Source organism: Phalacrocorax carbo, chromosome 1 (genome assembly GCF_963921805.1).
Source record: "Phalacrocorax carbo chromosome 1, bPhaCar2.1, whole genome shotgun sequence".
NCBI lineage: Eukaryota > Metazoa > Chordata > Aves > Suliformes > Phalacrocoracidae > Phalacrocorax > Phalacrocorax carbo.
The window spans coordinates 173,275,202-173,301,649 of NC_087513.1; the positions used below are offsets into that span (position 1 = coordinate 173,275,202).

At 44.9% G+C, this 26,448-nt stretch overlaps 1 protein-coding gene across 3 annotated transcripts; it reads right to left on the reverse strand.

Moving 5' to 3' along the window:
- Window positions 1-6,009: 6,009 nt before the first annotated feature.
- Window positions 6,010-24,955, reverse strand: KLF5 (KLF transcription factor 5). 3 transcript variants are annotated; one of them, XM_064440745.1, is made up of 4 exons: window positions 24,491-24,955; window positions 21,590-22,460; window positions 20,386-20,445; window positions 6,010-7,963 (listed from the first exon to the last, which is right to left on the reverse strand). In XM_064440745.1, exons 1-4 carry the CDS (start codon window positions 24,722-24,724, stop codon window positions 7,785-7,787), a joined length of 1,344 nt encoding a protein of 447 aa, XP_064296815.1. In that variant the 5' UTR covers window positions 24,725-24,955; the 3' UTR covers window positions 6,010-7,784. The 3 variants fall into 3 exon arrangements, with proteins under 3 accessions (XP_064296815.1, XP_064296817.1, XP_064296816.1); XM_064440747.1 differs by lacking the exon at window positions 24,491-24,955 and adding an exon at window positions 23,986-24,078; XM_064440746.1 differs by lacking the exon at window positions 24,491-24,955 and adding an exon at window positions 23,807-23,907.
- Window positions 24,956-26,448: the final 1,493 nt, after the last annotated feature.

The window sequence follows — 26,448 nt, forward strand, 5'->3', positions numbered from 1 at the left end:
GGAGGTGCTTCGAAGGGACCATCAAAAAACAGCAATGCCAGGCACAAGCCAATGAAAGAATATCTACTATATGCAAGCTAAATAATGTAAATACACAAAATAATCTCACAAAGTTGATAAAAGAGGAATATGTGGGTCCCCTGAGCCTAATTTTTCTGCAGATGGTACATGTCAGAAGTAGCTGGTATTCAGAACTGTCTTTTCAGGGTATGCTTCTTTAAGGTTACTGAAAAGTTTCTTTATTCAACAAATCAGCTTAAATGTCCTAAGGCACAGTATGTACCCTGAAAATACTCACATTTCATTTGATTGCTGTTGTTAATGTTTCAGAAATGAAGTAAGTTTTCCCCTGGGGACATTTAGCCTGGCTTACCCATTTGTCTGAGCTTCTTCAAAGGAGGAATGATTCTTAGTTCTAGCCTGATAACAGCACAGGAGAAAAACCAAATGCAGTGTTAGGAAAACAGCGATTTATTAATTTTTTGGGGTGGAGGGGAAAGCACAGGTAAATTTAGTAATAGCATACAAATATTTGTATAAGAAAACTGCTGCTATTTCATTATTTAGCTGGAAACACTGAGAACAAAAAACCATGCCAAACCAATTTCAACTTCAAGTATATCTGAACACATAACTATTGCTTTTTCTTACCAGCACTTTGTGAATTTGGGTGTTCATCTAAGGGATTCATCAGAGATGGGCTGAGGGGAAAGGTAAGGTTCTTACTGATTATCGGCTACAGAGCAAATAGTGTTAATTTTGCAAGAAGTCTGCTGTCTTCATCAGTAGAAATCTCATAGATTTTGCTCTCGGATCACTGTATTTGAACAGAACTGGAAAATAAACCTCCTCTTAAGGGTCAAATCTGGACCTGGCCCCAGGAGAGACTGCAGATTAAAAGACTGGAATCCAGAAATCTGTTATGAAAACTCCCTGATAGCAAAACACTCAGACTTTAGGCCTTCTCCTGTGTCATACTTAAATACAGCAGTTTTTTAAATTAAATCCTATTTCACTATATCATTTCAATCAGCCATGGAGGTTTCCAGTCCAGCCTGAAGTATACAAGGTGCCCAGAGTCACCTACAAGATGGTGGCTGGGCTCACCTGGTGCCAGCTCTGCACCATCACTACCAAGGGAGGAAGGCTGCTCCTACAGACCCAGACCTCAAGTATGGCTTTGGTGCCAACGCAGCCTGCAGAAACAGATTTCTCAAGTCTTCCCCAGTGATGTGAGTTACTGAAGCTGCACATTGCTTCTTCTCATTGAAGAAAAACACCAGGTCTGATTCCCCTAAAAGGGATTTAGCACCTGAGGTGGGGTGTAACATAAGCACGTAATCCAGAAAACCTTTGTTCTGCTAATGTTTAACCCTAAAGGTTAAACTCTGTATGCCAGTAAATTTATGAGTTTGAAATTCCTATGGTCTTCAAGCTGTGCTTGTGCAGATATGCAGCAGAGACTCAGGCTTCATGCTGTTATAGGGACTCAGGTCACACTCATCCCTGGTCAGGGTCCAGAAACGAGGTATTGCCCTGCTGAAATCCACTGGGGGGTCTTAAGGTCAAAGGCACTCTTCTGGTTCACGTTCTGCACGTGTACAGGATGGGGCTTCTCACAAGCTGCCGCTGCTTTTCTTTGCAAAGCCAGCGCCTTGAAGGAATTTGGTGATGGTGCCCCTCTTTGATAGACTGACCTACAAAGCAGGACAATCCTCTGGTGGCTGGGAGATGCAGTACCTACTCCTTCTGGGCCTGAGAAAGCTGAAAGCCAATGTCCTCGGCTTCCCAGGAGACCCACCAGGCCACGGGCTATTCGGAGGCACAGAGAGGGCTGAGCGTGTTCACTTTTGTCCTCCTCAAGGCCGGGCCAGCGAGCAGCAGAGAGTGCTGGATTCATGGGACTGGAAAAAGAAAGCCATGAGTCCACAACCTTGCAGCACGGGTACTGGCCTGGGAGACTGGGACTCTGGTCCTTCTGAGGGTGCCTACATCCTTTTTTTGGTCTAGCAATCCACCCCAATGGGTTGGAAATAATGACAAACCACAATAACAATAGCCAGCTAAACAAAACAAGTATAAACAGAAACAACAACTGAGGCTGGGAAGAGAAATGGCCTTTGGGGATATTATTTAGAAGAAACTTCAGACTTTGATTTCCCAGGCAGTGAAGATGGCAAATCAGCCAGTGTGACTCCTCGGTTCTTGAGAAAGAGGCAAACCACATTTTCCTAAAGCTTCCTGTAGCCAAAGTCGAAGCCATTGAACTGACTCGACTACAGTTAAAAAAGAGTAAGGCAGGAAAATGGGAAGGTCAGCACAAAAAGCAAGGCTGGAAACCCCATGACTCCACACTGAACAGCTGAACGTTTCTGTCTGAGTCGCTGCCTCAGAAGTACAAGAATCCCCCTCGGCATCACATGCCTTTTCTCAGTCCCACAGGAAGGAGAAGGCTCTAATCAGCTTCCCGAGCCCCGCGTGAAAAAAGGAACACGCTGGGTGCAAAAGTCGTTATGCACGTAGTAATAGTGTGTCCTATATATTGACACAAGCACTGTACATACAGAAAAAAGAAGGAAGTTTGCCCCAGATATACAATACAACACAGGGAGACTGGCAGAAAGTAAACGAGCTGCACTGTTGTTCTTTATGCCACAAATTAAAACCTGAGTTAGGTGAGATGTATGCTGCAGCTGGGGGCCGCACAGCAGCGGGGTGCCTGCAGGCAGAAACAGGGGCAAGGGCAGCACTGGCCCGAGTCCGGCACCGGCAGCCGACTGGGTGGGAAGGAGCCACAGAGGTAGCTGGAGCTGTGGGAGCAATGGGAAATATGAAGTAAGCCTGAGAATGATGGGGGACCAGCAGAGACCGGGAAGGAAAAACGAAGCTAAGGAAGGAGGAAGTCCGCTTTGGCAAGCTATACCTGGGACCTCATTTCAGGATGCTGTCTGCTGCCACCTGCACAGGTTATCCTGCAGAAATAACTCACGTTTTTAGCTTGCTTAGCTGGAGATTTACTCTTTTACAGTGTGAATTAACTTTGTTTCTGCAATATAACTGCACTTCCCTCTCCCCACAGTGCTCTCTCCCTCTCCCCACAACCCCCCCTTCCCTCTTCCCTCATTTAGAAGATTTCAAAATAAAGAAATAACCTACTCCTTGGAAACAGAAATTCATTGTTGCATTTCTTCCTCAGCACAGTATCCATAGCGGGGAAACCAGACCTTTAAATTTCCCCAACGGTTTGGAAATTTGGTGCAGAAACAGAGGAGCGCCCATTTTCTCCTCCCCGTCCGCTCCTCAGCTAACCTGTGGAGCTCGCTGCCGTGACACGTCGTCAAAGTCAAGTATTTGCCAGGATTCAGAATTGAACTGAATACGCAAATGAACACGAGCGCGCACGCACACGCGCCAATATATATTTGCATACATATTTATATATAAACAGTAACTATTTTTAAAAATCACTATAACAACATCAAAGAAATCTCGGGAACCACGGCACTCTCTGTTTGCCCTAGGCGGGCCTTTGTTCACCGTTGACAGACCGGACTCTGCCTGGTCTTCCATAGGCTTCTCCAGTGGCCTGTGTCAGCTCGAGTCCCAAATCCCAGACAAGCAGCACCGGTGAGGGTTCTGGAAGCACAGCAGATGGCAACAACAACCTAATGGTTAGTGGTGGAGGAGGAGAGGAGTAAGTAAACAGAAGCGAAGTATGCGAGTCACTTCATTAAAAGCATACCCATCGGGCTGCTTCTGCTACCTACAGTAGATTCCCTCTGTCCTAATACACTTGAACTGCAAGGATGCATTATTCAGCACATGAGTAATTCACCACATTCTTTCAGATAATAGTCAGTTGTTGAGCCGGACTCTCTTTCACGAAGGTCAAAAGCAACACCACTGATGTGGTTACAGAGCACGGCAGAATCTTGTGGCACCATGTTGACCAGACTAAAACAAGGATCCGCGCAAGGACCCCATGAAATGAAGGCCACAAGGTTCCCATGCGGCCACAGAGGCACTTCTGTGGAGTATCAGGCCCTAAACCCGCACTGAAAACCACAGGAAGGAACTCGGCACCCAGTCAAGAGGAGAACTAGGTGTTCACGTGGCCACCAGAAAAGCCAGTTGGCCAACTGGAGTTTCCCTCTTTGTTTAGATGATAATTCAGGTGCTGAAGGATAATTGGAGAGTCGAATTTGAGGGTGGCCTCAGTACCTCAGGGTACTCTGCACCTACTGCTTTAAACGAACTGTGCAGGGGCTGAGGCGACGCTACCTTTTCTTGCAGGTTTTGAGATCAAAGTAGAGATCAACCGTGCTGTTGAACTACTGTATTAATATTGTGCGTTGTGGATGTAGCACTTGCCAGTGAAGAAAGCTCCTCCACCTTTGGTTTTGTAATGTATTCTGGTGCACGGGTCGGCTGTGCCTGTCTCTGTTTGTATTAGGTTAAACGCTGCTGAAGTGGATGGGCTTAATTATGGCCTTTCATGCAAGATTAATATGAAGCCATTAAGCTGGTTTATGCAACCAGGTGGCTGAGCAATAGAAACATCTAAAACAAGTATGAGGCAATGTTGGAGGATGAAACCATGCCATCAGCGGGCTTTCGTTGTGAAAAGGCATGGGAAATGCAGAAGCGAGCGCTGCTTTCATCTATGGACTTGAGACAAAACACGCGATTCGCTGCGGACTGGAAAGAGCTACCAAACCTGCCACTGGTCCGACCCTAAATCGGCACTGAGTTATGCGGGCTGAGCGAAACAGGGAAGCTTGTGGCTCCGAACCCGCCGTGATGCTGCTGGTATTCACCTCACCCTGCACTCGGGAAAATAAGCTCCGGTAGCTCTTTCGCCATGGTGGCACATGAACGGTTACCCAATTCATGGCCAGCTTCCCCTCCGAGCAGAAACGCTCCAGAGAAACTCATCTGTTTTTCTAATGGCTGCATCAGAAAAGGGTAATGTCGCAGCAACGCTTCCGGGAGCTATCGCTCCCTGTTCTCCAAAACATCGCTCCTACGTTTATGGTTGTGCAGTTAGTTGAGTCGCAGGTGGATTTTCTTGGTAAACAACCAGGAGTTCACTGACTTTGTTAATGCTATCCTAGGTATTTTCTAAGAGGATGGGTTCTTTGACGTGTGGGAGAGGCTAATTAAGGAGAAAAATCAACTGAAGAAAGATCAAAGTTAGGTTGTAAGGAAAGAACAGAGAAATTTGAGACAGGATTTAGGAGCCAGAGTTTACAAGACAACAACTGAATTTTGAATAAATTGATAGTTGATTTAATTGGATGATTATAATCTGGAATAGTAAACAAAATTTAAACTGAATCTCTTACTGGTTTTAAGATTGATTTCTTTAAAAAAGCTCAGTGTGCCCATTTCCTTTACGCTCGGAGGAACGGACGAGAAGACAGATGTAACCCCAGATCTGAACCTAGGCATCAACTTGAATTTTTCAGTTGGGCCACACTTCCATCTGCCGAGAGGAAGATACTGAAGAGGGGACGTTGCTTGGGTGGGGGGCAGGACCACTGGGCAGCACCGCTATGGGACCTTCCTGTCTTTCCAGGGCATAAAAAGAACTTTTGGGGGAGGAAGTTCTTTCGGGCGACACTGCAGAGGAGCATGAACAGGTTTTACTTGTTTTCAAAGTGGGAGAGAATTTGTACACTTTGTCCCAATGAGTACCTTTAATTTACAATCATGCTGCTGCGGAAGGCCTTTTGCAACCATTTTCAGGCTACTGTACGCCCCCTTTAAAGTTCTGATGGCAGAAAAGCACCATGAAGTACTTGTCCCTTCAAATTTATTATTTTCATCAGGAAAGAATGCAGAAGTGCCAGGTACTTTCCAAAGAGACAATCCCTGCTATGAAGAACAGGCATTCTTCGCTTAATATTGCTACGATTTCCAGCTCCCAGCGCAAAAACACAGAACTTTCATTGTCAGGAGCTACAGAGAGCGCACGCACGCAGGCACACACACACACACACACACACACATTAGGCACTTTGTTTTATTTTGCAAAAAAAAAAAAAAAAAAGTCTTTATATATAAACCGTTTCATTCTCTCTCAAAACATTCTAGAACTATACAGCTGTTTGCTCCATCATTTGCATAGGAGATACCACAATACAAAAATAAGGTAGGGGGGAGCAAAAGAAGCAAAACAGCAGCCAATTTCTGCATGTGTTTCCACGTATAAACATTTGAAGCCTTACAAAATTATTTACATCGTTCGTCAACTATTTACATTAAGAGCAACATTTCTAACTAGAAGAAACAAAACTATAATTTATCAAGTGTATGTAAAATTGTCTTAAAAAAAAAAGAGTCTATCATATACCACAAATAAATAAAGACAAACAACAGTTTTAACAAAGCTAGGTTTTCCTGCAAGACCCTTTTTTTGGTATTTTGATTGTCTATTCTAGCCTTTGGTTGACAGCTTAATATTACGGCTTGTGAAGTCCAGACACTTGTTAGGTTTGTTTGGTTTTCTCCTGTTGCCTGGCCAAATCCTACACGGTCGAACCTCGTCTTTGGCCCTTCACCTACTCTTTCAAGGCTGAACACTGTGAATCAAAGTCATTGTTAGCATAAAAGGGCACCACTTCCTCGACTTCAGTGGAGTTTCAGCTCCTTTTGTCAGCAGTAAATTTTCCCCTGCGTGTGTCAATCTGAACCGTGGATTAACTAAACTGCACTGTAATTTTAAACAAAATTACTGTATCCTTTACCTTCCAGTAAATTACATGCAATATCCACATGAAACTAGATCATACTGGTGCTGAACCAGCTTAACATGTCTGAATATGAAAATTGCATCCCAAATCCTTCTTTTTAAAGTGATACTAAGTTTAGCTTATAGTAAGAGGTTTAACATTCTGTGTTCATTGTAACTATCCCCGCTACCTAAGCTTCCAACATTGACTTTACAGTTCATTCTAAATGTTTTGCCCTTTTAAGCAATTTGAAAACAAAATCCTGCTTTGAATATTCAGTGCACACCGTTTTGAGTTAACAGGTACAAAACATCTGAACACTTAGCTCATTTCTCTTAAGAAAAACGAAGCTAAGTTGGTACTGTTTTGAGAGGTATTTAACTTTTTTTTGTAAATGTGCTGCGTTAACAAATGTAAAACTGCTTTTTTCAGATGACTCTTAGAAAACTTTTGTATTAAACCTAAAAAGCTGATTTGCATATTTACAAAATCTTTGTCATAGCAAACACGCAACATACAGAACAAAATGTTTTGTTCTATGGCTGTTCATGACTTTTTCTATGTATTTTGTCTCCACAGAATGACTTAACATTTAAAAAAAACCCACAAGTACTAAATATGTCCAAGTAAAAACCTGACAGATTACAGTTCATGGCTTTTCCACTGTGTTCATTCATCTGCAGCCTCTCACTAATTCGTTTACTAAACACTGTCACAATAATGACAGTGCTTTGGTCAAAACACCGCAAGAGGAAAAAAAAGGGTATAAAGCTGCAACATGTCAAGACATAATACTTGTAAAGAGATGAAACCTGCTGACTAAAGCCATCTACATCATGAGAGCGAACAAACGACTGAGCACTCTGGTATCATGATACAGTGTCTTCCCTTTTTTCTGCATAAATATACAAAATATACATTTCCAGTTTCTTTTGAGATTTCGTTTAAATGGATAACCCATAGTCAAAAATTAAACTAATTTTAGTTGTATGTCAAGAGTCAATAGGAAATTGCATAGATACAAAACAGCCTCAGCGACAAGTCCAGCTTTTAGTTCTGATGCCGCTTCATGTGGAGAGCCAGGTGATCGGAGCGGGAGAAGCTGCGATTGCAGACAGCGCACTGGAAGGGCTTTGCCCCCGTGTGTTTCCTGTAGTGGCGCGTTAATTCATCTGAGCGAGCGAATCTCCAGTCGCAGCCTTCCCACGTGCACTTGTACGGTTTCTCACCTGAAACAGAGCACAGAGAAACGAGCCTGTCAGCTGTCACTCTTCGGGAGAAAACTGGTGTGCCGTCACGTTGAATGGCACTGCTGTTCCACTTAAAGAAGAAAGAAATGACAAAACCAGAGCTGATGCTTCCTAATTGTTCACAGCTCTGTTCAATAGGGCCGAAACTAACAGCCCCTTTGTTTTTTCAGTGGATTTTGCTCTTGAATCTGTGATTTAATACCTCAGTAAAATGTAAGAAACTTTCAAACATACAAATTGGAGACAGCTAACGGTACAGAATGCAGAGAGGTATAAAACGGCACAAGACTGAATTACGCTCCCTCACACTCATCTCAACGTGAGAAGGAGTAGGAAAAAATAAGCACACACAGGACAACCTGGCCTAGTTTGTAACTTACGCTTGCACCTTTCAAAAATGGGAAATTAAGTTATACTGAGCTTTTTTTAAGAGGTCTGAAATGGGAAGGAAGATTTCTATAAAGATTCTTTGTAGTGTGCAGAGCTGTTCAAAAGTTTTGGATGTGTGAAGAAAGAGGTGCAGTGTGTTACAAACACAAGGGGGATAGTATTTTCTAAAATGTCAGGGGTAATAAAAACTTGCGGTATCCTGGCTTGGGCTAGCTATATATAGGAGAAAGCACCTAAAAGATCAAAGCACCCGTTTTCAGAATTGAATGTCTACAATCAGGTGCTTAAATAGCCATATTTTAGAGGTGGCAAGTGCTTGCTGTCTTCATCAGTCTACACTGAAGTAGGGGGAGCATGGCGTCTCTGAAAACTTGCTGTGTTACAGCAGCTCTGAATACAGCTTCGAAGCATCCAGCCAGTCTTGAATACACAGGCCAAAGCACCCAAAATATTTGCATTCATCCATTTTAGAAGTATAAATGGGGTATTATAAGCATGCCTATAATTTATAGATTTGTTTGCTGAAATGGGAGAATGTGAAGCCACAAAGCCAAGATGACTTCTGTGTGAGACCAGAACTTTAAGCATCTACATACACCTGCTCGGGAGCTGGTATGGACATGATGTCACCATACAAGCAAGCTTTGTATAAATAAAGAGGGCAAGATTACCTATTTATAGGCTATTGGTTGACAATGGTTGACAAAAACACCTTTCAGTTGGGAGAGTTGATTGCTATCTATATCCTTTATATTAACTTGACCCATTTGGCAAAAAGATGAAGAAAACCCACGTTTATCAAAGCACTTGACAGTGAATATCCGGAGCAGAATCAGACCGAGGCTGAGCTTTCCAAAAACTCCTTTCCAACACATTTTACAGACCTTCTCCCCCTCCATTGGTCTCACACCTTTAGCCTCACTCCAGCAGCGCTGTGGAGTGACTCCTACTTTTCCCTGTTCTACCAGCCAGTATCCTGCAATCAGACTGTTTGTTCTGCACCAGGTATGCAGAGAATACCATCTGAGAAACTCAAAAACATTACTTCAGAGATGCTAATTTATCATTCCAATAAAATTATGAAACTGTTTTTGGCTGGGAGTTTCTACTTGCTTCTTCTGATCAACTAACTAGTAACTTTCCGTCTACTGCTAAGAGCAGCATCAGCCCTTTGCTCACAATGGGGACGTGACTTCATGTTGGCAGCACAGTCACCACCAGAACCAGACCTCTACAAGGAAAACTAACAACTCAGCCAAACCACCACCTCTTTGCATAAACGGTGACCAGGATTTATTGAAATCACAGTGGAAACATATCATCCCTTAAGAAAACAGACTTAGGGCCTGGCATCACCTCCCAGAGCTCAAAATTATTTGGTGGATGGCACATCAGAACATGAATTATCACAGATTTCTGTCATAGTTGAATTACTCTGCCTGATGCTGACTGAAGGCTGGAATGATCTACTATATAGGACTCTTTTCGCTTCATGCAACATATACTATAGGTTAAAATACAGATTTCATTCAAACCCAGTGTGTAAAGCTTTTCTAACACCCGAAAAGCCAGTTGAGATAACACATTTGGTCTTCACGGCAGAATGACAGGGAAGGTCTCTATTCAGCATGGGATCTTTTGCAGTATATCCATCACCCTTCATGGGTTTAAACTGGGTTATTAATGCAGTCTGCAAAAGACTCGGCTTTGCTGATCCATAGGCATAGCACCAGGGAGATCTTCCGTGAAGGCTTTGTGTTAAAACACATGTGCACACACGGAGGCTGCAGAAAAGCATTGCTCCTGCATGCGAAGCACCTTAACGTAAAGCCAGTGTAGTTCTTTTTCTCCTTTATTTCCCCTCTTCTCCCATGTTACTTTCAAACTCTTCTTTAAAAACCTTCACTTAAAACTGTCATAAGACTTAAAACTCCCGATCTTGTGATCCTCCCACTCTAACTGCCCAGAGTGAGCATGTATGTGGTCAGGCCTCTGTACGCTGCAAATGCTTCCTTATACATTTTGCAGAATTACATGGGGAATGAAAGAAATGGTAGAGAGGTCAGAGAAATAGCAGTAGTTGAACAAAAGTCTGGGAGTGTCCAGACTGAACCAGACCGGAATGGGGACCAGGAGATTAAAATCACAGGTTCCAAACTTGGTGTTGAGGAGGTATTGAAGTATATGACACACTTTGCCATATGTCATGTATGCTGTACTGGAAAAGCAGTCTCAAAGTTGTCCCACATAGGTGGTACCTCACCCTGTCTGAGTCCAAACAAAACTGCTGCTCCCCATTAAAACTTCTTCTAACCTGCGAGCAGCACCAGCAGGTGATATGAAGGCTCCTGGCATACCACCAGCAAGTCAGGGCAGCGGTGAACCCTGCACCTTGCTGGGCACCACAGCTTCCAAGTCGATGCTGAATCCAATGGCCAGACCCCCATCACGCTCCAGGGCACCCAAGTTGCCAGAGACGTTATCTAGAAGCTTACCCCACCGCCACAGTCACTTCACTACCTGCCACTGCCACAAATCCTCCCAGGCAATAGGAAAAGCTAGGCAGTGCCAGGCAGAACAGCACCGCTCCTCCTTGCCTGCAGACTTCTGCAGACCTGAGCTAAACCGAGCAGCGCTCAGGGGATGCGCGGAGGGGAACGAGCTGGTGCCTTACACAGATTGTTTTAACAGTGTTACATTTATGTACTGGAAATTGAAGCCAGAACGCTGCTTTTAACCCCTGCTTTGGCCAACAGCGAGAACTGGAAAATGTATTTTTAGCGCCAATGTAGAGGCCCGGATTATTTTGAATAAATCCTAGGGGTAAAATACTGAATATCTATGTTTGTAATGCTAGTTTCCGTTGGAAAGTTCTATTTAAGAACTGAATCAATTTCAAATGTTTTCCTTTCGGGCAAGGAGGAAGGGGGGGGGTCAAGAAGAAGAAGGTGGAGATTATTTTCACTCCTTTAAAGAAAGCAGAAGAACAACTAGCTGGTAGTATTTTCTCTCTCTCAACCTATACACATGCTTTTTGTCATTTTGCAGAAATAAGAATTTGGTTTAAGTTCCTGTGGTAAGGGAAAAAGAGCCTCATGTTACATATTTTCTGAAGTGATCCTGCTTCTTCGCGATGCTGACTTCAAAGTGCTGAGAAATCCGGGTTTGAAGATTTATTTTTAAAAAAAGCAGGTATACACAACAAGGGACACTGAACCCTTTATCCACTATTTTCATTGGCCACATAGTAATGTAAGATTTGTTTACTTTAATGATTGTGCAAAATACAGTAGCTGTAAAGTTTCAGAAATATTTGGTTTTCCTCCAGCAATTTAGGGCTTCTATAGGGTGTTAAACCAAGAATGCCACTGGTCATCAAATATGAAGGCAGTATGGCTCGGTTACTGGAACACGATCGCTGTATCAAACAGATATTTCACTGTAAAAGCAAGAAAACAGCTAACTCCTCCACTTCAGGGGAGCTTCCACGGGATTTGTTAGAATGTCAACACTGTTCAACTAAAACACCATGGAGGAAGCTGGTACCGATTTCCAGCCAAATAGCACACTCCAGCCCTTTCTTCCTAAGCCAGAAATATTATACACAGCACTTCTGGGAAACAGAACTGCTTTCCTTTAAATTATACTTCAACAGGATAGGGATTTCATAAGTTTAATTGGATTTCTGCATAACCTCCTTCCAATATCACTGATTTAAAATATTTTGCTGGGCTTATACATCACAAAATATATTTTTAAGTTCTTCAGCTGTTAATATGTATCCATTCTCCAGTTTTAAAAAAATACATTTGTGGAGCAGGAGAAACAGACTTGCATTTGAGCACAGAAATTGTAAGCCCTAATGTTTAGTTTGGAAGCTCTTTTACAGAAAGGACCTAGCAAGAGATAAGGGAGTTTAACCTGAAAGGAGGCTATTTTGCTTGCAATGTGTCTGTATGTTAGAAAAAATAATTCTTTATAATGCTGTGAGATTACAAGAATGTCAAAGGATGTCTGGATATCCACATATAACATGCTAACCTAACCAGCCACTTCAACAGATAAACCACCCCAAGGCAGATCCCAAGGTTCGGGATCCTTGCCGATACCACAAGAGAATGGTCTGGACCAGTCAGGCTGTGTTGGCTCTTCTCCCTTTGATTCATATTCTTGGGATTTAGTCATTTCAAAACACACCGATTGCTTTCCCAACATTAATTCTAGCCACTGGCAGTGACCGTCGTGGCCACACTCATATGGGTAAGGTACAGTGACACCAGTGGGAGGGTTGACACTCATTTTGAAGACACCCTCTACCTTCAACACGTTTCTGTTCAAAATTCTGTTTGGAAAAAACGAGTCACTGAAAACCTCCATTAGCAATGAATCTCCCCATTAACAAGAAAATAAGCTTCCCTACTTCACCAGAGTTGTGTGACTTTATTTCTGCAACTCACTGCTAGGGTGGCTTTCTTTAAATATAAAGCTGCAAACAGCAAGGGCTGGATTTTCAAACCTAAAGTTAGGTAACTCTATTGGTATGCAGAAATCCAAATACAGGTATTACACCAGCCAACGCCTGCAACTTCTCTTATTTCCTATCAGAAATTTCTGTCAGAGCCGTGAATATGCAGCTTCCTTGAGGAAGAAAAAGGCTCCAAAAAGACAATACCTGATCACAGCTCGTCAGGGTGTAAGTGTATAAAGACACCCCCCCTGCCATTCTTTCCATCATTTTAATATTACTTGTGTTTATTATGGAATTATTTCTCATAGCAAGTGTTTGGCCTTAAAAAATATTCAACTAGGTGTGATAAAAAGGTGGCAGGCAAAGCAGAAGTTTCTGCACCATAATTGCACTAGTTACGTACGTAACCTGTATTATGTCCAGTTTTAAAACAGGTTATTATAAAGATTTATGTTGTCTCAAAGTTTTCTGGTGCATCTGTTTTCAAATTTGTCACATCTTAACATCAGTTCTCTTCGTTCCCTGACATGCTATAGCCTCAAATTTTTACAAGAAATAAGAACAAATGAAATTTTTTCCCTCTGTTTTAGTTTGCCTGAAATAGCTTTCCTCTAGTTCATAGCATCACCATTTTAAACTCTGGTCTCTTCCAGGCTGACTGGAACCAAAACTAGTTGCTTGGGTGTACATCTGCACTCATTCAAAATTTTTTTAGCTCCCAACATTTACCTAAAATTAGACCTTCCTTCAGCCATTGACCAAGCACTGTAGCCATTGTCAAAAGCAGCTTGTTGGTTGGGGTTTTGCCCTTTTTTAAGACAGGTTTGGGGTTTTTCTTTGTTTTTGTTAAGAGGCAGAGCAGAAGAAAGCTGCAATTTCAAAATAAAAAAATCCGAGACGGAGATGGATCAGAGGGCTGACAGCAAGCAAGGTACATCCAGCTTATTTTGTGAGTGACAAAATAAATTTAGTCCTTGAAACACCCAGCCCACCGGTGATACAAATGCGCAGCATATACTGCACATTTTTAAATGCGCTAAAGCCTCTGCCTAGTATAGTAATGGCTAGAGGCTGACCATTAAATGCTACTTCACAACAGAACAGCCATTGCACTTCGTGAGTCCGATCACTGATTAATCAAGCAGAAATTGACCTCTTTCTACCAAAAGCATGAACAGGAAAGAAGATAACTGACTGGTATGCGAAAACGACAGTCAAAAAGGCTGTGCATCATTCACCTTCTGACTACAGAGGCACAGAAGGCATTATCTTCTCAGAGCTCCCACCAGTGCTTGAAGCACTCTTATTTTGCTAAGTGTTGTCTTACGCAGTTCAAGGATTACTGGGGAATCTTGACTGGCCTGTGCAATGGTTTATTTTCTTTCTGGCATAACATTCCGTCTTAACAGAGGTGGTCTCTCTTCAAGGAGATATGCAAACAAAGAGGAAAGGAATTTTTTTTTAAGTAGGTTTATAAGAAATCCATGCCATCTGGGGTGTATGGCTGTGTCTACAAGTCCTCTGCTGAAGAACACATTTCCTCATCTATGCCTGTGGTGCAAGAACAGCTCTTTAGCTTTCACACCAATAACACTGGCTCTTGTACAGTCAGATAAGAGGTGCTTTTAAAATGGAATTTATTAAACACGTACTGTAGACTTCCAGATTTCCATCTACTGTATGCACACACACATTAAAAAAAAAAAAAATTGAAAGCAATACATTAAAGCTATTTTAACTCAAAGCGAAGCACTGTACACTTGCCAAAATCAAAGGTTTTAATATGGCCTTAATCAGAGTCGTTAGAGATCACTGAATATAAATAATGCAGCCTGACAGGACAGGAATGCTGCTACCAAGATACTCAGACTAAACTAGGACATTACTTAAATGTTTCTAATCTTTCACCAATGGGAGGTGCAGGTCATCTAACAAACAACAAACAACACACTGCCCTGGAACCAGGAGTCAATCATCCCGGTCAAGCTCAGAAATTAATTACAATAAGGAATGTCTAATCAAATAATGGAAAGTTTTAATCACTGGCAATTGCTGTGAATCTTGGGACTATATTAGCTTATGTAGGGCGGTCACAAAATGAACGATGTTTAAAGCCGGTCTCTTCGGTCAACAGTTTCCTTATCAGGAATCAAATATCCTGGAACTGAAGTTTAATCCTCTCAGGGAGCAATTGACAGAAACAACAGTTTTTTTAAGCTTTCATGCTTAGAAGGACTTTCTAGGCTTTTAATCAAAAAGAAAATATTAGGCTTTTCAGTATCTAAAATTTAACAGGAGTACCCCATACCTGACACCTTGGAATTTAATTCCTGCTTCATAAAAACTGCGTGCTGGACACAGGTGTGAATGAGCAGTAACATTTAATTGAAATTTAGGTTTATGCTGCTAAGATTTCATCCTCTTTTGAGCAACACATTCAAAGATGTCTCATTTAGGTTACAACTACAGATAAAGAACCCGATCAATTAATCCCAAGGTCTGCGATCATTCACAAAGTGTTTGAAAAAAAAAAAAAAAAAGCATTATTTTCCCTTAAACTGTGGTTTGCACAGGAAAATAATGTACTTCCATTTCTCACACAGGCAACTAATGGATTTAGCAGAATTCATAAATAAAAGATACCAACATATTCTCCAGCAGTGTCTAGCAACACTGTGCTCTAATGCACTTTGTCAACGGTTTTATTTAACTCTCCTCCATTTGTCCTTATTGTCTCTATCAATGATGGCATTTAGTGACACCTCCTTAAAGTATAATCTGTGCAACTGACTCATCTAACAGGTTAAAGAAGCAGAATCTGCACAGAAATATTACTTAATAGCAATTTTCATGATGCAAAGATTTTTCCAGGTTTGTTACGTACGCAGAAAGCTGCAACCGTGAGCAAGGCAGACTCTTCTGGGGCCTCTGTTCCCCACTCGTACGCCATGAATGAAATCCCTCACCTAAGCCTCAGTCTGACTGGAGTCAACAAGTGTTTTCGCAACATGATTTTTTTCCAACAGGAGTCCAAGTACCACTTGTCTTCCCTTCTGACCAACGGACATCTGGAATTCCCAGGCAATTCTATATGGTATCACCTTTAACAAGCATCTGTATACAGTTATGGTAAACTCAGAGCACCAAGTCCTATGGACTGCTGAAGTCTATTGCACACAAATGGTTCTAATTATGATGTTCCACCAGGGCCTAATTCTGGACCTATTGAGCAGAGATCTAAATTAAAATAAAACGTTTAGCACCTTGAAGAGCCACACAAGTCAGCAGCTGTCCCATGCCTATATAAACATTTGAAATGACTAGGGACAGTGGAAGTATTTTGAGTGCATCTCATTTAGAGAAATGCCATTTCTCTTGAGTTATCTCGGCTTCCACTTCCCATCTCCAAAAACAAACTAGATCTATAGATAGAGATGAAATAGTTCTACAGTTAATGCTAGAAACTATTAATGGCAAGCCCACCATGTGACCAGAGAACAAGCCTGTACAAAGACTCTGTATACAGAAAACCAACATGCAGCTGGAAAATGTCCTCCATGTGCGTGCCTTGATATGTTCAAAACAATGACAGATTTTCCTCTTAAAACCATACACAATTCTGAGGCGTGCAGCTGTTCACAGATATAATAATAATAATAATAATAATAATAAAACCCCTCCCTGGAGCCAGCAGCTCTTCTGCAGTGTTTCAGGTAGGGTATTCCAGGTGCCTGCATATCAAAGGCTCAACTTTCACAGCCCAGGTTTTTAACTTACAAAGAAATCTATCAGGGTAAGTTATAGGACCGCTGTTGCTAAAGGATGGCTTGAGATGTATGTATATACTTGGATGCCAGAAAAGGAACAGAAGGTTTCTCTACAACACAAAAGTAGCTGCTTTTCGCTGACATATGGCACGTTTTTCAAGTTGGACACAGAGCTGTTAAGCCAGAGCCTTAAGGTGGTTTTGCTGCTGGACAGCCAGCCCACAATAAATGCATAACCCTCTTCCCCATTATATACCGTAGCTGCACAATGCCAGATATGAAACGAAACTTGTTCCATGACTAACAGGTAAAATTATTTTAAAAGACAACCCCTGCTTCAAAAGGTCAAAAAATCCAATCTGTTTGGAGAGCTGTTCCAACAGGCACTTTAGCATACTGAATACCATTTTACCTGTTTCAAGAATAACTAATACCAAGTTAAGATGCCATACTGAAGTGGTTTAAGGCATTAAAATGTACCAGACATCTGCTCCGGAACTGCATGGAGATGGATACAAAATGCCCCATATCTTTGCAGCATTTGAATCTTTGTTCACGTTCAATTTTGCGGTTACCAGTTAACCAACGACTAAAATTTACTTCGCAATTTACAAATGTTGAAGCATTACCTAAAGAAAGAAAAATGGGTGCCTGCCTCAGCGACTAGTACAAATACATTATCCTTCCTTATCTCTTTAGGCGAATATTGGATTCCTAATCAACAGCAGAAGTCCAGTATAATTACATTAAATCAGAATAACTATGCCAGCTTATACCACCTGACTCGGTGTAAGGTAAACACCTTGGGAACACCTAGGAAGAAAAATGTGAGAGATTTTCCACTTGCCCATTTCCTACAGTTTTATTTAAATGTAATTTATAAAGTCTGACAGCGTGTTCATGTCTGAATTGGAAAAAAAGACTACAGCCTACATTCCACCTCTCGCAAAACAACACTTCCCTTAGGTTTGTTCTCAAAAAATCATCTACTAAGCCCAGGGAAAGCCTTTCAGAACAGAAAGGCTGCTAAATAAATACTGTGAAAAGGCTAGATTTTCCAATACAAAAGGAAAACCATAAGGTCTTCTTGACTTTTAATGGCAGACAAACTTTGCTGCAGGCTCTTTTATTTTAAGATGACAGATTGCTGAGAAGGGCGGGGACTGGTTGGGATGAGAGAGACTGCAGCCAATTTTAAAAGGTATTGTTAAGAAACTAAGAATAAGGAGAAAACAACTTCAGTGGTCCATGATTACTAAAGAACGGGTTTAGCCAGATAAACAGGTCTGCTGTCCCTGAAGGGATTTGAAAGAATATCACACACAACTTTATTAAAATGGATTACGTGACACTTGCTTTAGACTTTGAAGGTAAAAGCTTCACAAGAGTCCTTCTTTTGAAAAAAAAAAAAATAAAATCAAAGCTCAACAGCACCGTATGAATTCATAGGTCTGGGGGATGGGGTGCTCAGAGGCACACACCCAAATTTAGCCCTTGGCACCGAGGCCTTCCCTTTGGAGATCAATAGTGAGATTCCCCTGCAGTGCTGCAGGAGCTGTGCAACTTCACAGGTTTCCCTGAGCTTGCGCCCATTTACTTTAACATTCAGTAAATCGATTTACAGGACTGGGTAATACACATTTCAACCGTATGTTAAGGCAGAGATCAGAATCGGTGCTGGAAATCTTCACGTATTAAGTGAATATTCACGAGAGTTAAACTAATCCAAACTCCAAAATAATGCAGGTAACAGGATACAGACTCACATTCTTGCATGTAATGCACGCTTTAGACAGTTTATCCCTTCATTCACCTCCCCAGAAGACCCTTTGTATTACAGACCTGCTTAAGTTCACCAGATTTTTATCTAAAACAACATTCTTGTTTCCATGAATACATCAGCTCCTCTGACCTTTGCATATTTATCCACATTTCTAAGGTCAAATAGCTATAGGTAAAAAAGTGAAGGCAACGATAAACATTAGTGACCCTAAGCAATACAGATTAGTGATGTGGTATATTTCTATGCACACGAATATTAACTTCATAAACCCTAAAGTTGTTACTATTCAAGATACAAAAATTACACACACTGATTTAAAAAAGAAGCGTATGTTTCAAATGAGGACTACATGATGCTCAGTTTTAAACTAAAGCTTTGCTTTTCTCTCTCTTCCTAGTTATTGTAATAAGCAAGCTAGATTTTTAAAACTGACATTTAGCTGCTGGCTAAAGCGCGTAAGTGAAAATCGCACACTCTTAAACTTACAGATTATTTATTAAAGTGCAATGGGATTATACTCTCTGACACTACTCAGGTTTATAGCCTTGTGAAAATATCCCTTTCTTACCAAGCTTACTGGTAACAAGTGATTATATATCTCAAAAATATTTTTAAGAGTGTTCTTGTTTAGTCTATTACTAATGCAAAGCAACATCTTTGTACAGTTGCTTTTAATTTTTTACTGTGACTGCAGCACAGGTAACTCTTTCATTTATCAAAACAAAATTTCCATAGTAACATTTAGCCTGGAGATACTCAATTTCTTTATCATAATCCAACGATCCATTCAAAATAGCTGCTCAATAAAAGGCCTTGTTTCCATAGAGATAGTGAAACATTTTGTTAGATCATAGCTTGTGCCAAGTTTTGCTTTGACTTTTGGTTTAAACTTAGGTGAAACCCCATTACTAGAACGGCACAGCCGCAGCACTGGCAGCCTGCTTCAATAAGCGAGTTGCTTGAACAGTGACTTGTGTTTTGCTCTGAATCAAGGTCCACGCATAAAAGACCTAGGGTTCATACTCTGTTTTAAAAACAGGAGTCGCAGCCCTCTCATCTGATTTCTTTACAAAATCAGTCATGTGTTTTTTACTGATTCAGCATGACCAGTCCTGTACTAAGATCCCAGCAAAGAACTATCCTAAATAGTTTCAGTTGTGCTGTTGGGGAGCTATGTTTTCCTCCCTCTCTCCTCCTTCCCCCTGCCTCAGCAGGTGAAGGCTTCGGAAGAGCACCTAGGGCAGTTCCACCTCCCAACTGCTGTCCTCTGCACGCCTGACTCGGCTGCCCACGCACAAGCAACGCTCTGTCCCTAGCTCCACTCCACGGCAGCTCCACTCCATGCGGGCCCATGAACGGGGACTGCGCCTGTAGCAGCAGGCAGGTACAAAATCGAGGTACAGAAAACAAGTGTGACACACTGACACTTAATTTCCTCCATTTTAATGTCTTTCACTGAAAAAAGAAATTACATCTTTTTTTTTTTGAAAAAAGTAAGTATATAGAAACACTTGTCTTAAAAAACCCTGACAATACTAAGGATGAAGCAAATGGAGGTATCTTGGGAGTTTTCATGATGTTTCTGAAAAATTCTAAGGTAAAGTAATTCTAACAGGTCAAGGAGAAAGCTCAAACCAGAAAATTTTATCTGTTTAGATAAATCTTGAAAACTGTAATGTTTGCTATGCTTAATTCATTATTCAACAGAGAAAAAGCATTTTTGTCTTAATGCTTTATGGCATTTTAGATTGAAAAGGAAAGTTTCAATCTGTTTTATTCTTAGCTATTTTGAGTTCTGTATTCCATAAGGTTTAACAAAACTGCATGAAGACTAAAAGCAATTTTTCCTCACATTGACCAAACCTTAACTGAACTGCCAGCCTGAACCACTCTACAGAAAACAGGGAGAAGATGGCAGATCAAACACACTTGCTTTCTTAGAAAACGTGTAAGCCATGAATGAACAAGAGACAGTGAGAGAGTGAGTACATACCCGTGTGAGTTCTCAGGTGCGCTTTTAAGTGAGAAGACTTTGTATAAACTTTTGTGCAGCCTAAGACAAAAGAAAACAAAAAAGCAGAGAGGCATTTCAGTAGGGGGAACAGGAACGCTCCACGTTACATTTAAACTTCCTCGCTCAGTGCTGGCGTACTATCTGCAAACGTTTAAGTTTACTACCTTCTGGCACCATCACCATTTAGAAGTAAAATTTGATATACAAAGCTCCTAGGGAGATGTTGCTTTTCATAGAAAAGAGAAAAAATGTGTGCATTTCTGTTAAACTTACTACCTTGTAATGTAGTACAGACCAATAGCTGCTACAGTCTATGCACACAAACACCTGCTATGTAAATTAACAACTCAGGTGGACTTTATTTTTTAAAAACTTCCTAGAGAACCTGCTCAAGGCAGACCTGGTGTCATCGCCACGCAGGGCTAAACATAACCTTTCCACTGAGCATTTCTCATACTGTACACCATACGGGTGATACACCGCTGAGCTGGGACACGCTGGTGAAGGGGGAGATCAACCACGAGTTTCTCTCTGTCCTCAGATGGGTGTGAGCGTCTTGGGTCTGAGATCACGTACTATGTGGAGGCACAGTTTACAGTCAGGTTCCTCTTCCCCTTCAGTGTAGGGGAAGGAGAGGCTGGAAGGGAGTCCATCTGTGGACAGTTTTCAGCAGTAGTTTTAATGGATTTATGCAGGCAGCTGAATCCCCTGTTCGTAACAGGGATGATACGGCCATAGCCTCGGCTACCAGAGCTGAAATGATTCTTTCAGCACCAGCGGATTCAAACTGAGCTGTACTGGATTGGGCACACTGAGCCTCCGCTCCATCGCAGGTATTGGAAAAGTGGAGCGGGAACTGCATGGTCACACTGGCTTAAATTAGAGAAGGACACTTTTTTTTTTTTCTCCTGTGGGGTACAAGTTTTGTAACATGGTAAAATGAGCTCAGGCATTTACGAGAATAACAAATGACACGAAGAAAAGGGTGTAAGTTATTTAAAGAATGTGAAAGTGTGCCACACAAAATAAGACAACAAAGAAGAGAAGTTCTTCATTAACGAGAAATGATTTGGTTCTCCCTAGGTGTAGACTACAGCTAAAGAAAACCACTTATACCTCGTCCACGGTTATTCACACTTGTTTTTATTGCAAGAGCTGGGATTTTTTGGCACGGATCGCTTACCGGGATAGTCACAGTAGTGGATGCGTCTCTTCTCCAGATCTGGGTTACTTCTCCTGTTGTATCTGACTGGCTGGATATTCTGGGGGGTTATGGGCAGAGTCGCTGGTAAATTCGGATTGTGAATTGCCAGCTTGGAAGCTATGGTTGCGGCGTATGATGGAGGAGGGGTTAAATTCTGTAGCATCTCTGCTTGTCTATCTGGGCTTCCAGGCTCTGAGCTCGGGGGCGAAGGAGGGAAGTAAGTGGCCTGCTGCTGCAGAAACTGGTTTGGCATGGTGTAAGTGCAGGGGGGGATGCCCTGGAACTGTTTCATCGCAGTCTGTGGAACAGCCGAGGAGAGCGTGTTAAGGCCCGCCATGGCTGACGGCATGGAGACATTGTTAAGGGAGTCCATGACGGCTGCCTGAGTAGTAGTGTTGGGCATATCTAAATCCGGTGAGCTCAAGAGCTGATATAACTGGCCTTGCTGGGGCGTGACGGAAAGATGAACATCTGGAGTAGGAAGCTCCTGCTTGATGAAAATGTTGTTCACATCGGGAGTTTGGTGGGAGCTGAAAATGCTGGTAAATTCAGGGAGAGCCTGAGTGGGGGCAGGGGCAGGGGCAGTAGTTTCGCTCTGGTGACTGAAGATGGTGACCGGCTCTGTCTTGATGTGGGTTACGCAGGGTCGCTGAGATTTGTACAGGCCAGTTCTCAGGTGGCTGATGTCGGGGAGGAAGACGTTCATGTTGATGCTGTAAGGCAACCCTTCGCTGTCAGTGAAAAACTGGTCTACAACAGAGGCACTGTCTCTTCGGTATTTCTTATGTTCGGGGATGACGGGAACGGGTGGGAGCTGAGGCGCCAGGTATTTCTCCATTTCACATCTTGTCTACAAAAGCAAAACATATCATAATACACATAATTTGTTACCGACTGGGAAAGATGATGGCATGCAAGTCGCACGAGGCTTTGCAAATAAAAGGCAATACTGCTCAGCCAGCAGCAAGCTACCTACGGAGGAAGTTATAAACATTCACGTTAATGAAAACCTGTCTTTTATAATTGTCACTCTAATCAACATCATCAAGGACAAGGAGATAAAGGAATGGCACAAGTCGTTCACGCAGAGCAAGCATTAAAATCAACGTGATGTTTCAGCACAGGACAAACTTTTCATCTTTTATGCCTACAAGACAGTGCAGGGCGCAGAAATGACAGGCGCTGCACCTAATCTGCAGATCTCCTGCTCTGGAATTCACTGCTCGAGCAGGGTGACTGCCTATCTGTTTCACCCTCTTCTCTTTGAAATGCTAACTCCAAAAGCCACATCCTCAGCTGGCTATTTGAATGCTAATACTTCAAATAATGTTTATATATATTCTATACTTCCAGGATTTTTCATCCTGAAGAGAAAGGTATTTGATTAGAAATACGACACCGAAGTGTAAAATTATAAATAATATTGAATTAAAAAAAAAAAAAAAAAGGATTGACTGCATCAGAGTACCCTTTGTGTGAAGTTTCTCTGGGACTACACTTAAAAAAAAAAAAAAAAGAATAATAATCTATGCCGTGTATAATCGGCTAATAGCGTGATAAACACGTCCCTATCCATGCCTCGGTCCTAGGAGAGCTCTTTAATTACTGGGAAGTCATTCCCTCAGCGTAGTGGTGCGAGGGAATCCGTGGGCGGCCGGAGCCCGATACGCTGCTGGTACAGTCATCGGCAAAACATGTATCACGCACTCTCCAGTGGGCAAATGCTACATTCCCCCCTGCCCCGTCAAGGCTGCCCTCATACCAGACCCGTTCAGCGCCCCGCAAGAGAGAGAAAGCCAGCAGCTGGCAAACGGCGGCTCTGCCCCGACGCGGCTTTTAGGGCCTTTCTTCAAAGACCCCCGGTAAACACCGCAAACAAACAGAGCCGCCTTCCCGTCCCTTTGATCTGGATCTGCCCCGACATGCCAGGCTACTTTTTCCAGCTCTTGTTTACGAGCCGAGGGCAGCTCGCTTTGAAGACGGCAGTTATTTATTCGCCGGGGAAGACACCAGCGAAAGGCAGCGCCCGACAGACCTCTGCCCGCCACCGGGGGCTCCCCGGGACCCCCCTCACGCCGCCCTCCCCCCAACTCCCTCCCGCCCCGGGGGCCGGGGCCGCAGCAGCCCCCGCGCAGGGGGAGGCCGGTGCCTCACAGGGGCTCCCGGTGCCTCACAGGGGCTCCCGCCGCCGCCCACCTCGCAAAGCGAGCACCCTCCGCGGGCTGCGGTCGGCGCCTCCCGCTTTTAGCTCCTCCAGCTGTTTGCGTGTGGATCCGCTCCCAAACAGCCTCCTGGGACGGGCAGAAAGTCCCGGGAAGTCCCCCCTCGCCCGGTGTGTCGCGTCTCCCACCCCCCCCCCCCCCCCCCGCCCTCACCGAACATGACTCCCTGCGTGGGCGAGGAGGACAGGCGGCCGCTCTAATTCTGCCGCCGGGCAAGTGCAAAGGCAGCAGCTGTAGCTTTCAACACACCCGCGAGGGCAGCCCTGCTCCCCCCCCCGCCCTCCGCCGCCCCTGCCCCGCCGTCCTGCCCGCCCCGGGACGGCCCGTCAGCAGCCGCCGGAGCCCGCGCCCCGCCTCAGCCCCGGCCGCCCCAGCCGCACCCCGCGGCCGCCTCGCCGCGCCGCTCCGCCGGCGGGAAGGCGGGAGCTCCCGGCGCCTCTCCCCGCTCCGCGGCGCTCCGCACAGGCGGGCTGGGCGGCGGCCGCTCCCCCTCGCCACACGCACACACACGGGGTCAGCGCCGCCGCCCCAGCCCCGCACCTCGGGGTCCGCGGCCCGGCCCCACCCAGCCCCGCCCGCCCGCGCCTCCTCAGCCGCCGCTCCGCGGGAGAGGGGGCGACGGCCGCTGGGCCGTGAGGGGGGGGTGCCCGCCGCCTACCTGTACCATCTCCTCCGCCGGCAGAGTCGCGCCGCCGTCCCCGCCGCCGCCACCCCCCGGGTGCTGCTGCTGCTGCTGCTGAGGCGGCGGCGGCGGCTGCTGCTTCAGGTCCTCCCCGGGGAAGATCGCCGCCTCCCTGGCCCCCAGCACGGGCTTGAGCTGCGCGAACACCGGCTCCTCGGGCTGCTGCACGGGGCCCAGGCGGGCGCTCATGGTCAGCACCCTGGTGGCCATGAGGCGGGCTGGCGGCGGCGGGTGCGGCGGGTGCGGCGCGGACGGGCTGCCCGCCCCAGCGCAGGGGGACCGGCCGGCGGGCGGCTCCGGGCGGCGGCTACTCGTGCGCTCACTCCCCAGAAGCCCCAGCCCGAGAGCGCATCCACTCCGGTGTCGTCAGTGCCTCCGCCTGTACCTGGCCGCGGGTATCTACCCGGTGACACACGCCCGCCTCTATTTCACCCTACTCCACCCCCGGCGCCCCCCCTACACCCCACCCAGCCCGGAGAAGGGGGCCGGCCCTGCGGGCTGCCCGGCCTACGGGGAGCGCGGACGGCTCCTCCCCGCGGCGCGACTCCCGTGCGCTGCCCTGCCTTGCCTTGCCTTGCCTTGCCTTGCCTTGCCTTGCCTTGCCCTGCCCCGCCGCGGCGTGCCCGGCCCGCGGGACCGCGGCGGAGCGGCCCGGCCCCGGCCCCGGCCCCGGCCCCGGCCCCGGCCCCGGCCCCGGCCCCGGCCCCGGCCTCGGCCCCGGCCCCGGCCCTGGCCCCGGCCCCGGGGCGGCGGCAGCCCGGCTGCCCGCGGCTGGTCCGCTGCTGTCCCGGCGCCCCGGGAGCGGTGGCGGGCTGCGGGGCCGGTGCCGCCCGGCGTTGCGGGGCTCGCAGCGAGGTGGCAGAGGGTTTTCAACAAGTCCGAGGTCCCACCGCCTGCTTTAGTGTTATTTACAGTCTTTTAAAGAAGCTCTGCTAATGTGGGCGTTTTAAAAGAACCCTCTCTCCTACCTTTCATCTTCAAAAGGGTTTTAAAGGCAGTCATTCAAATTTATTATTTTTTGTCCCGAAGGCAACTCGTACTCGAAACCTGCTGCTAATAAATTTCAGCGCTGCAATACGCATCTCCACCGTACGCTGTGAGACTGCTGTTACAGAAACAGAGGAGAAGGAAGAAGGGGAGAGGAAAAGAGATAGTGACAATTGTCCTCGTCCTCCCCCCCCCCCCTCCCCCCGGATGAGGCAAGTTTCTATTTACTTGTTTTGAGGTGTGGTTTTGACGCAAAGCATATTTCCCCGTAGACACAGGACGGTGAGCTAAGCTCCCGCAAGCTTCACTGAAGGAGGAGGAAAAGGAGGGACGCCGTCCTGTGCAAGCCCGAAGGGCTCACCTTGTACGGGAAAAGTACAGCGTGTAGTGGAGCCTTGGAAAAACACCCAAACTTTCCACCGTTCTCCTGGTCCCGCCAGCCCCGCGCTCCCGGTGTGCAGGGAGAGAAGCTGCGAACCCACGGAAATGTTGGCAACCTCTCCCTCCCCGCATTTACTCCCTATCATTTGCAGACAAGGCTCTGTTTTTAAACATAAAAAAGCGTTTTTCTGGTCAACCTGGCACTCCTCCCCTTTGCCTTCCAGCTCACGGCGAGTAGGATGTCTCAGAGCCTGCACGCCGAAAGCTAATTACAGAACCAGGAAAGAGTTCAGCATAACATTTCTTTACACAAACTGTTGAGCAATATGTAGCCGCTTGATGCTCGTTATTACTAACATAGATCTGGCTACTCCTGTCAGCGTAGCTTTTAAAGCCATGCGGGGTAATTTCCATCCAACACTAACACGTATTCATATTCAGACAATATGCAACTTCAGTGTCCTTTTCCGAAGACTCATTGCTGACATTTCCTTCCCCGTTCTAGCCTAGAAACAGGTGTTTTAACAAACAGATTTTAAAATCATGTTTTGTATTCGTGTGAATGC